The following is a 12,531-nucleotide window of genomic DNA, read 5'->3' on the forward strand; positions in this document are numbered from 1 at the left end:
CTAGGAAATTTGAGCAAAACAGTGATAGAGAAGACATCCTTCAGTTCCCTTCAAACTTGTCTTAACTCCCTCCACGCTTTCTCTCAACTGGATAACTACAACAATGCCTGCTGTAGTTAGCATTTCCTTCTTCCCCAGCCCAGGACTCCAGGGACTGCAGTCAGATGGCCTCTAGGTTGCTCAGTTTTCTGTGCTCATAGACAGCCCAGGAAGAGCCCAGAGTTTTCTGCAGAAATCGCTGGTCCTTGCCATGGGCCAGTTCTTTATAGTTTGGACGTGAAGGGGAGGGAAAGAAGAGTGACAAATTGAAAATTTGCGCTATTTTGCAAAGCTTGAGGCTGCAAGCCTCCCTTCGGTATTCAAACTATGCAACTCTCCATTTATGTTTGAAAATTGAAATCAGATTTGGAGAAATGTTGAGGATATTCTGTTCTGTTAAGGACACATATACATGCTGATATACTTCTTAATAAGGTACATGTAGATTTTATAAAAAATTCATTCCTGAGCAGAGGAGAACACATCTGTGGTTAATATTCAATCAACCTAGTCATGAGTGGGTGTCTGTTTTCTTTTCTTTCTTTTTTCATATATATATTTTTTTCTTCTTAGCGAGATGCTTGGAATGAAAACCATTGACTTCTGTCTTCTCTTTCCGTAGCGATATCTGGCATGATTGTTCCTCCCATGTGAAAGAATTGCCTTGAAGAATTTTATTAATGAAGAAGTTGGATTCTGCTACGAGAGTAATCTGATACAAGTCCCATAGTGGAACTTTTAACTCAGGCCTTTTTAAGAGGAATCACAATAACTGCAGATTTTTAAACAAACAAAAATCACCGACCTTGCAAGTACTGAAATTGGAAGGGTCTGCAAGCGCAGGGTGTTGGTTACAGTTTGTACCTCCCAAGTATTTGGGGGATATATTTATTCTGTATCGATAAAAGCAAATCCACTTTTCTTTCTCTCTCTCATTTTTTTTTAAAGCTTAACTCCGCTATCATTTGTCTTTTATAAACCATAAAGCTGTACACGAGGGACACTATAAATAAGACTCCATGTTTTAATTTATGATGTTTTTAAAGCTGTGTAAAGGGAGAATGAAGTGGTGATATTTACAAAAAAGTTGAAAAAAAGAAAAAAGAAAAAAAAAAAAAGCTTGTATGGGACAGAAATAGGAATGCCAGTTAGATTTTTTAGAAAACTAAGGGTCGGCTTTTGCGCCTTAAAGCATATCAAATGGTAGTTAGCTCAGACAGTGCATTTTCAATATCTAACCTAACATGCCACCCCTTAGCAGTGCAAGCTTATTTATCTCTTTTGTATTGTTGTCTTAAGTAACTGTAAATAAACACAGCCTGGAAAGTTAAAACGTGATGAAAGTGATCACATGTTCCCCTTTTACTCAAAAACTCCAGTGCCTCTAGACAGATTGTTAAAACTGCATATTTAAACCTGATATCCATCTCTCTTTTACTTAAATCAACTTCTTCTGAAGCCAATGGCCTCGAGAGAGCTTGGTGGCACACACGCTGTGTGAGAATCTCCTTTGAGACTTCATGGAACAGGGTCCAGGCACAGAATTCCATTTATGCCCTCCAGTTAGCAAGCCAAAATCTCACACCCCACCATGCACAAGCTTAAAGTTTTTACTCATCCTAAAATCCTAAATGCCTATTTTATATTAAAACTCCAAACAACCAACAAAAGCAACCAACCTGGCAGGTGTTTCCATGTTCCCATTTGGGACAGGCCTCTCTCAGTTGACCCTGAACATTTGTAACATAGTAGGTTAAAATAACAGGTTACATGCTTTGGAATTAAGAGTGAAAGGAAACTGGGGAAAAGGAAAAGAAAGTTTCAACCTCCAAAACATTATTTTCTGTTCTATGGGAATTTTTGCTCTCATTATCTGGGAAGTGTTCTTAAAAGTAAGAATGAATAGCAAAGATGCAGCAATGTTCTGAGGATGCATTTGCCTGGTATTTCTTTCTTTGCTGTTTTTGTATGTAGTTATAAATACTGTAGATTTTTTTGTGATTTTTTTTTGCCAAAGTTATTGTTCTATTTATACATTTTAATGTCTTAAGATGGTTTTCTTCAATCTCACAAAAAGATTTTACTGCATACCTTGCAAAGAAAAAAAAAGCTCACTACCTTTAGCTTGCACATACTTACAAAGTTAATTAAAAGGCTTTTTGTTTTAATGGGGATTTTGTAAAATATCCATATAAATAATGTATTTATCTTTGGGATTTGTACATTGCTTTGCCCTTCTTCCTCTTCCTCCCACTCCCAGTTTATTTTATTGTGTATGTTTGCTATGTGAAAAGTGCGTACTCGTTTGGTCACCTACAATTGTATTAGCCATTTCAATGTGATTTTTAAACATTTCATTTATAGTTATTTTTAGTATTGTTTTAAACCATGCTTCAATTTTTTTTATTTCCACCCAAAAGCCATCGTCTATTTTTGTATTATTTGTAAGTTAAGAAGTTTTTTCCAATATATGGCAAAAAAACAATAGTAGCATATTATTCTTGTAGTATTTAGTTCTGTAGATTTAAAAAAAATGTATCCTTTGCTTTGGAAGCTTACAAAAAAAAAACTAATGCTGTTTTACTCTATTAATATGCATGGAATCTCTCCCTATGGAGTGACGCATTTTGTGCATTAAATTTGGGGGAGAAACTTCATAGAAATCAGTGAACATACTTTCTTTCTTAAGTCGGCTTGTATATTTCCTCTGTCTTTCACGTAAATATAAACCAGCAGATTGGATGCCTTAACAATGCAAATCATATTCATTTCACTTGTACATTGTAACTGTGCACCAGAACTGTCAGTCATCACTAACATTCTAAGAAAAAAGAAAAAGAAAAAAGAAAAAAAAACAGAATTGAAAAGCACAAAAGAACTGTTTTGTTACCTTAAGACAATGTAACTTTTTCTAGTAGAGCAAGAAATCATTTACAACAATGCTGCAACTGTGCATGCCCCCATATGGATTTTGCAATGGTTTTCACTAGACTGTCAGAGTGCGATTTTTATGGGTTGGGGCGGGTGGGGGAGGGGAGTTGTGGGAGGGGAGGGAGGGAGGAAAGCTGATTTTTCATGGTGAGAAATAATAATAATGATGACTAATAATAATAAAGAAAAAAACTGGAAAATGTAAGCAAGGTTTAGCATTGCTTCTCGGTACTCAGAAAGGTTGTCTGAATTCGTGTGGTAAGCGCTGGCCTGAAGATGTATACAGTTTAAAGCCATATTTTGTCTGGTGAGTCCCTTAATTGCAAAGGAACAAATGGTCAGCCGGTGAGATGTCCGGCTCAGACCCTGACAAAAGATGCCACCAATCTGTTAGCCATGTGTTGTGGTTAGAACTTCTCTTGAAACTCCAAAGAGCCTTTAAAATGTGTATAATTTGTGTTTTGTTGCTCCTATTTATATTGATTAGATGAAAAGACATTCTGGCCCTCTGACCCTCTTTCTTCTACACAAAAGTTTTATGAGTTCCTTTAAGATATGTCCCCCTTAAATACAGAATATGGCTTTAAGAAGAAAATGAAATAGAGAATTAAATTGAGATTTCAGTGTTGGGGGAAGAATGGAGCTTCTGGATGACTGGATTGCATAACAAGCCCTGGCCTGACATTGTCCTAGGATGCAGCTTAGTGAAGTCATCTCTAAATCTACTAACCTTTCACCTTCTTATCAAAACTTTTTGAATAGACACACACTGTACAGTTCAATTGTTAGAGAACCTAACTACTGTAGAGATTGTTATAATTTTTTTTTTTTTGCAAAAATTCAAGCTGTAAAAACTTTTCAACTTTCACAATATTTAATTAAAGTTACTTCCTGTCTGTGATGGCAGCTCCTAGTTGTGTATTCATTTCTCTATTTTGGATGAGCCAAAGGCCACTGGAATGTGAAAGATGTGTGTTTGCCATTACTCAGACCAGGGTGGACACCCAGAGAAAAGGAATTAGGAGAGTCTTGGGATGCCCACTTTCTTTCTAGGTCCTTGGGGGTTTGCTAATCTGGGATGCAAATGGAACACGCACAGCATATTGCTGCCCTCTGCCGGTAACAGCCAGATGTGCACGAGCCCTCTCTGGCCAGCAGAAGATCCCTGAGCCCCCACAATTTCATCAGACAGTATGATGATCTTCCTGCACTGACCAAATTGTGAATCCAGGAACTGGTCATTCTAGAATTATACCCTCTGTGCTGCATGTCTGAACCCTACCTTTTCACATACGACTGCTAATTAATCCCAGTGAGCCTTCTGGTCAATTAATTATGTGCCCTTGCTCACTGATGAGGCGTGTATGAACTCAGGACCTCTATGATTTTTAAACCTCACGTGAATTAAGGTGCTTTTCCTCTAGGATAAAAATATTTATCTGGAGCCAAATATTCCACAAATGCTTGATAGGTATAAACTCGTCTAAAATTGTTTCACTTTAAGTCCTATCATAATTGTCTTTCCAATTGCACATTATATGCTTTTCCTACTTTTGCAATTATTGGACATGATAAGGTTAATGATGCTTGTACAATGCTTTGAAAATTCAGCAAATAGGCCATAGACCAACAGAAACTTGATGGCCAGAGCTAATAGGATGTCACACACTAACCAATACAGTCATCTGCAATGGGCATTGCGGATACTCTCTTACTCTGGAAGGCTGCATAATTTGAGGGAATGAAAGAGTGTGATGTGTACGTTAATAAGCAAAGAAGCTGATATTTTTCTTAAAAAGCAAACTCATTTGATCAGTTTAGCCAGTCAATACCCATTTTTGGAATTCTGTGCTAGATGCAGAAGATAAAAATTTAATAAAAGAAATCTGTCCTCGAGATGCTCAGTCTTTGAGAATATATGTTCAAATCAAACTAGTGCAGAATGATTAGATGGGGAGAGGCAGGTGGGCTATGATGCTCCTCAGAATAAAACAGGAACCCTCACTTCTGACACACTAGGCTCTGCATTCCTTAAGACCTACCTCTTGACAGTGTCCATTTATTCCTTTGCCCATTCATTCACATGAACCTCTGGCACCAGGCAGGGCATAGTGGATCTACTAGTAAAGGCAGTGGCATTATTCCCACTCTCTTGGAGCTTAGGGAAAACAGATACTAAGCAACCACACATGCATAAATAACCAATGAATAAAGGTAATGAAGAAAAAGTCTAGAATGCTCCGAAAGAATATCAGTGGGATCTAATTCAATCTGAAGGGCTGGGAAAATCTTCCAAAGGAAGTGGCAATGGAGGAGCAATGTGAAGGATGTACAGGAAACTTTAGTCAATGGGAACAAGGGCAGGCCCAAGGAGTCTTCAGGGAGTTTGGGTGTGGGCAAGGTGCATCAAGAAAAGACAGTCTGTGTGACTGCAGCATGTAAGCACACATGATGAGACTTTAAAATGGTGGCACTAATTTCCAAATAGTGCTTTAAAAACACTCCCCTGGAGTGTCAGTTTGGGACTTATGGCCAAAAGAAAAATTACTGAAAGTGATGTTCATACAGTATATTCTGTCCCCAGAGATCAGCATTCAGGGGAAACTCTGGTGCTCTGCAGGATCAATAGGAGTTTCCCAAACACATAAGGGACAGTAGGTAATAGGAGGTCATGGTCAATATCCTGGGTGCCAGCTCCATGAGAAAATATTACTAAAATGAATAGGAATAAGAATATGGGAATGTGGAATCAAGTACTGTTGAAAAAGTCCCCTATCTGGTAACCACATTCAATATACAATGTATAGGTCAGCTAAAGAAAAATCTCCTTTTGCCTTGCAGAAAGTCCTTTAAGAAAGAATTCATTTTCAAGTAGAATTTCAGAGAAGGGAAATTTTTCCCACACAAGGTGCTCCAAATCATTCACATTCACATCCCCAAGAATTTTGGTAGTGAAATTACAATCTCCCCCTTTTTCATCTAAACATCATCAAATTCTCATTTCTCAATATTATATCCTGGTCAGCCTACAAGTATGATCCCATTGACCACCTGGGTTTCAGTCTGCCCACAATCCTTTTGCTCCCTCCATAGTGAGTCTCGAGAGAGTTGATTCTTCTTCATACACATTTTCTCACTCTCCATAGCACAACAGATGTTTTGTTTTGTTTTTTAAATCCTGAGGAATAGTGGGAAGTGTTGCATGTAATAAACGAGGCATCTAAATTTGTATTTTAGAGGTGTCACTTTAGGAACTACATGAATGAATTGGAAGGGCATAGTGGATGGGAATTGGTTCCACAATTTAGCCATTAGGAGACTACTGCAATGATCCAGGAGCAAAATGGGTAACTTGGATCAACAGAATGGAAAAGAGGAAAACAGAGGTCTAAGCTTATGGAGGGAATAGAAACATCAGGATTTGGTGACTGATGGGATGTGGGGAGAACAAAGTCAGTATAATGTTTTGCTTTTGGGGGGGGCATGAGACCCAGGGCCTCACACTAGCTAGGCAAGGTTCTACTGGTACACACCAGCCTTATGCCCAGATTTTTTTTTTAAATTGTTCTAGTTTGTTATAAATGACAGCAGAATGAATTTTAGTTCATAGTACACAAATGAAGCACAATTTTTTATTTCTCTGGTTGTACACCAAATACAGTCACACCATTCGTGTCTTTATACATGTACCTAGGGTAATGATGTCCATCTCATTCCACCATCTTTCCTATCCCCATGCCCTCTTCCTTCCCTTCCCTCCCCCCACTTGCCCTATCCAAAGTTTCTCCATTCCTCCCATACCCCTCCACCTCCATTATGGATGAGCATCCACTTATCAGAGAAAACATTTGGCCTTTGGTTTTGGGGGATTGGTTTACTTCACTTGGCATAATATTCTCCAATTCCATCCATTTACCTATAAATGCCATGATTTTATTCTCTTTTAATACTGAGTAATATTCCCTTGTGTATATACACCACAGTTTCTTTATCCATTCATCCACTGAAGGGCATCTAGTTTATAGCAGCTCAATTCACAATTTGCCTATTGTGAATTGAGCTGCTATAAACATTGATGTGGCTGTGTCACTGTAGTATGCTGTTTTTAAGACCTTTGCATATAAACCGAGGTGTGGGATAGCTGGGTCAAATGGTGGTTCCATCCAAGTTTTCTAAGGAATCTCCATACTGCTTCCCAGATTGGTTGCACCAATTTGCAGTCCCACCAGCAATGTAAGAGTGTTTTTTTTTTTTTTTAACTGTTGTTCAAGCAAGTGTTGATTTTCCAGGGCTGTGTCCCTGCTGGGGAGCCAAGATGAAATCCCTCCCTGCACTTCCCTTTGCTTTCCTTCTCTCTCCCAAGTACAATCCTCTTCTCCAGAGGCTTCTATATTTACATTAGGAATGAAATTTAGTTTCCAGAACTGGAAATATTTTGTTACTTTTTTTTTTTTTTTTAGCTGAAGCATCAAGCAGTTTTATCACTTCTCTCTGGAGAGTTATGCTACGGTGGGACTGATTTTTATCTACTTAGCATACATTTTTTCCCACTGATTGTAGAATTTTCACATTCTATATTAAGAAGGAAAGTTCTGGGCCCTTGAATTAACCAAAGACTTGATTACTGGCCTTCTGCAGGAAATATCTTGTATCAGGAACTATTCCATAAAGAGAATACAGTATCTACAAAGATGTTGATGATGTCAATAAAAAGGGAGGAGACTTACTGGAGGAGATTTATTCAGTGACACACAGCTTTGACCGAATTGCTCCAGGAAAGCAAGGAGAAAGAGAACCAGGCAACTGCCATGACCTTCTCTAACGTTATGTGTACTGGACATAGTCTCACTGGGGATCACTTTGTGTCAGGCACTACACTACGGGCTACGGGATATGAGTGTGTCTCAAATGGGCCTGCTTCCTTCTTTCATGACTGCCTAAGGAGGAGAGAGACATGAACCAAAGGATCATGCCAACAGGACTACACGTGCTGACAGATCTACTGTAACCCTAATATAGGTGAGTGAGTGTGTGGCTCTACATCTGCACACAGTCAACCCTGCTCAATAGACAAAACCAATTAAAGAGCAATCAGATTCTATCTTTGTATCCTCCAAGGACCCTCAAAAGAATCTAAAGTGCACAGCAACACCTGTTAAAATTATCTTTATTATCTTTTCCCTCATGCCTTGCCTTCTTTAGACATTAATTTTTTTTTCAATTCATTTCACAAAAAAAGCCCCTCCTCTGTTCTGAGTTTTCATGATTATTTTTCCTTTCTACCTTCTTTGAACTCTCTCATTGCTTTATTTTCTACTAAGCCTCTGCCAGGAAGAACATGTTTCCTCTTTAGCAGAACAGGGACAATGGGAGATACCATGCAGATCAGTTGTGATTCCCTTTGGCAGAATGTGGGAGAAGAGAACTAACAAATATTCTGTTTTTAACAATGTTCGGCCTGTTGTAGTTTTGAAGGACAAGATTGGGGAGCCATGAGCATGCACCTCAAGATGAAGTCATCAAGTAGGTCACATTTCAGAGAAAACCTAAAGGTGGGGTGCCAGGTTAGAAAGGAGTACCTGGGAAACAAAGGCCCTAGGAACTGCTTCAGCCACTTAGGCACTGCACCCAATATGGGGGACACTATCTGGGCTGATAAAAAATTGCTCACCAACCTTTACAGTGGGTCCCCGTTGGAACTGGAAGCATATTTACTTAATACATATGGACGTAGTAGTTGGTATATCTATAAAATGCACTAAGCCAATAATCAGAATATACTTAAAGTGGCTTGAAAAGAAAATCACTGAAATTCCTTAAAACTCCATTTCTTGTCCATGTTTTAAAAAGTAACAATGAGAAAATTTTTCTGAAAAAGTATTTACAATGATATAAATGGACCACAAAGTAACTTATTTAAATTAACCCAACACATATTAGGCATTTTGACAACATCAGAAATCGTTATTCCATTTTGGGTATGCATACATCCTAACATAGTTAAGTGCTTGCACACTGGTGGGCATTAGGCTGTCCCTTGGTTTTTTGACATAATATTCATCATTATGATGGACGTCCTTGATTTAAAATAATGAAATTCTTACCAGTGTTTCCTCCTTCTTAAAAGCCCACTATATGACATCTGTGGAATCCAATGGACCATCCCCAAGAATGAATTCCTTTTTTTAATAAGAGAAAACTTGCCAACAGTTCCCACAGGGAAGCAAATGATGATTTGTGGCTGATGTTTGTCATAAGCAAAGGCAAACAATAGATCTCCCCCAATTTCCCCAAATCTCTTATTTATCTTATTATATTACTATGTTACCCAGCACCAGAGGAGGTACCAGGGACCTGCAGACAGGAAAGAAGGAGAATCATTCTGAAGATGTCACATGCTGAGGGAAGCAGACTCCAGACAATAAATCTGCAGGGCAGGGGCTCGGCACTCCTGTTGAGCATGGGAAGAGAGTCCAGAGGAGATACTGGGAAAGTAGGGGCACAGGCAGAAGATAAAAGAGTAATTCTTATAAATGCTTCTTGATGTTCGATGCTACTAAGCCTCTTCATCATTGAAAAATATAAATGTAACAGGTTTAGGTGAAATGGGATTGAGTGAGATTTTTATATAATTAACAAATTTATGGACCCATTATTAGCAGTTAGGATGAAACATTTCTTAAAATAAGTTATCATTTATTCACTCATTCAGATATTTAAGGGCTGGTATGTGCCAGCCACTATCCTAGGAGTTGAATATAAGAGGCGCTGGATGTGGACAATAATCCAATAAAAAAATAAAAGCCAATTAAAAAGCATACATGTGATTACATGCTGGGAAGAACCCTGTGAGGGAAACTCAGGACATTGTATATCACCTCATCTTATTAAGGTCGGCCTTGGCCATGTGATTCGCAATTGCCCATGGAATATCCATTGATAAGATACAGCTAGAGGTCTTAGATGTGACTGTGCAGTGGGTCTTGGTTTTTATACTATAGGGATCTTCCATGTGAAGAGTATGACCCAGAAGGCTGCATGCAGATTCTGAAATGTACACACATGGAGCAGGCCCACTCCTGGAGACATCCTAGAACTGACTTCTGTTGACCCTCATCTTGAGCATTCTCCCCTGTCAATCTCAGTTATTCTTCAAATCTAGCATCCTACAAATCTGAGCATGAGAATTATTGTTACTGTAAGCCACAGTGCTGTGGAGTGGTGTCTTACAAACAATAGCTACAGAGACCAAAGAGAAACCTAGGCATGATTGTAGGTTCAACCTGAAAAAAGACTGTTTTAAAACTCAGGGTGAGTGATGAGGGAACAACCACAGGAGGTAAGGAAAACTGTGATCTTTATCTTGCAGCAGGGAAATATCTAGCAGAAGTAGCACCGTGTCATTGCTCAATGCAGACATGTGCCATTGAACTTGGGGGGAGTGTAGCATTAGAATATTTGGAAATGGAATGTGCCCAAATGAAGAACTAAAAATCAAAACTACACTGAGATTCCATGTTACTCCAGTCAGAATGGTGATCATCAAGAACACAAGCAACAATAAATGTTGGCGAGAATGTGCGGAAAAGATACAATCATAAATTGCTAGTGGAACTGCAATTTGGTGCAACCACTATGGAAAGCAGTATGGTGATTCCTAAGAAAATTTGGAATGGAACCACCATTTGACCCAGTCATCCTATTCCTAGGTTTATACCCAAAGGACCCAGCCACATCAATAGCAGCTCAATTCACAATAGCTAAATTATGGAACCAACCTAGGTGCCCTTCAACAGATGAATGGATAAAGAAACCGTGGTATATATACACAATGAAATATTACTCAGCCTTAAATAAGAATGAAATTATGGAATTTGCTGGTAAATGGATGGTGCTGGAGAATATTTATGCTAAGTGAAATAAGCCAATCCCAAAGAACAAAAGGCCAAATGTTTTCTCTGATATGCAGATGCTAATTCACAATGAGGGGTTGGGCAAAGATCAGAGGTATTTTGGACTAGACAGAGGGAAGGGAAGGGAGGGGAGGAGGCATAGGAATGATAGTAGAATGAATCAAACATTATTACCTTATGTGCATATATGGTTACGTGACCTGTATAACTCTACATCATGTACAACCAGACGAATGAGAAATTGTACTATATTTATGTATGATATGTAAAAATGCATTCTACTGTTATGTATAATTATTTAGAACAAATTAAAAAATACTAAAAAAAGAATTGGATGTGGTTTTGGCATATAGAATTTACTGGAATTAAATACATAAAAATCCCACAGAATTTTTGAGAGAGTTATATAGGCAGGTATGTGGACATCCTGACCTAGAAGAGATCGTGGGTGTTGGAGATGTAAAAATGATGTCTGAATCATTCAAATTTCTATAGGTAGAAAGCAGAATGAGAAAGTTTCTCAGCTGCCAAATAGCCCAAAGCTGCCCTTTTGGAAGTGATGAAAGAGAAAAAGAAAAAAGAAAACGATGCCCAGAGGGAAGAGTCAGGAGTCATGGAAAACAATTGTTCAAGGATCCATTTTAAGCAGAATTCAGGTGGAATATAGTTCCTCATTTTAATGCCAATTTCAATATACCCATCGTTAACATTTCAGTGCAAATAAAGCTGTTTATGTAGTAAAAAAATATAATTATTGGTGATAATCATGGAAACTGATGGGATCAAAAGCAGGTGCTACCTAATAAACCTTAACTATAAGGAATAAGAAACCAAGAAATGCCAGATTTATTTCTCTTAAAGCCCTTCATGCTTTTCTACATTTTTTTTTGTCCATATGCCTCTCTCAAGACATGACGGTGGGTGCTGGGGCAACCATGGTGGGCACAGCCAGAAGTGGTCTTTGCCTTGGGGTAGGATTCAATGCTGTAGGAGAGGCAGACATGAATCAGATGTTTACGTGACACAAAGCACTTTCTGGAACCATTCTGAAGGTTATGTAGGAGGACGGGAAACCAAGCAAGCATTCAGTTAGATCCCTGACCTGGTTTGGGTGATCGAAGGTAGCCTCCCTTGAGAAAATGGAATTCAAGGCAAGAAGGAGCTTCAAAGAGAGAATACGTTCCTTTCTATGCGGAGGAACAGAAAAAGATCGCAGGTGCTATAGCAAGGGAGAGAGAGGTAAAAGGTGAGGCTAAAAAGATGGCGAGACTCAGATCGTGTGGAGCTGCATGCAGTCAAGGAAGGAGTTTGATTTTTTAAAAAAATTTTCTTAAACCCCAAATGTATGAGTTTTTTTTTTATTTTATTGTTTGCTCAAGACAATACAATGATCTTGACATATCATACATTTGATTCAAATGGGGTATGATTTTTAATCTAAAGAGTAAGAAGAAGCCATTGAAAGGTGGAGTACCAATGTACTGACCAGCTTCCTGTAGACCCAGCGGGCACTGCTGACAGGTGTGGGAGCCCTTGGAAGAGATTCTTGAGCAACTCTGCTCGACTGGCCAACGCCTCTGTCCTGGAGCACCACCGAGTTCTGTTTGTCTCTTCCTGCCCAGGATGCCTTGTGTCAACTTGTAACAGT

At 38.7% G+C, this 12,531-nt stretch overlaps 1 protein-coding gene across 8 annotated transcripts in view; it reads left to right on the forward strand.

Moving 5' to 3' along the window:
- Positions 1-2,899, forward strand: part of Ebf1 (EBF transcription factor 1) — a 379,326-nt gene extending 376,427 nt beyond the window's left edge. For all 8 annotated transcript variants that reach the window (XM_046462212.2, XM_046462213.2, XM_046462214.2 and 5 more), the window contains exon 16: positions 662-2,899. In XM_046462212.2, the coding sequence (XP_046318168.1) occupies positions 662-693 (32 nt within the window). In that variant the 3' untranslated portion in view covers positions 694-2,899. The remainder of the gene's footprint in view (positions 1-661) is intronic.
- Positions 2,900-12,531: the final 9,632 nt, after the last annotated feature.

The sequence above is a fragment of the Marmota monax genome, unplaced genomic scaffold (assembly GCF_021218885.2).
Source record: "Marmota monax isolate L192 unplaced genomic scaffold, Marmota_monax_Labrador192_F-V1.1 WCK01_AAM20220418_F8-fsc00236, whole genome shotgun sequence".
In the NCBI taxonomy this organism is placed as follows: Eukaryota; Metazoa; Chordata; class Mammalia; order Rodentia; family Sciuridae; genus Marmota; species Marmota monax.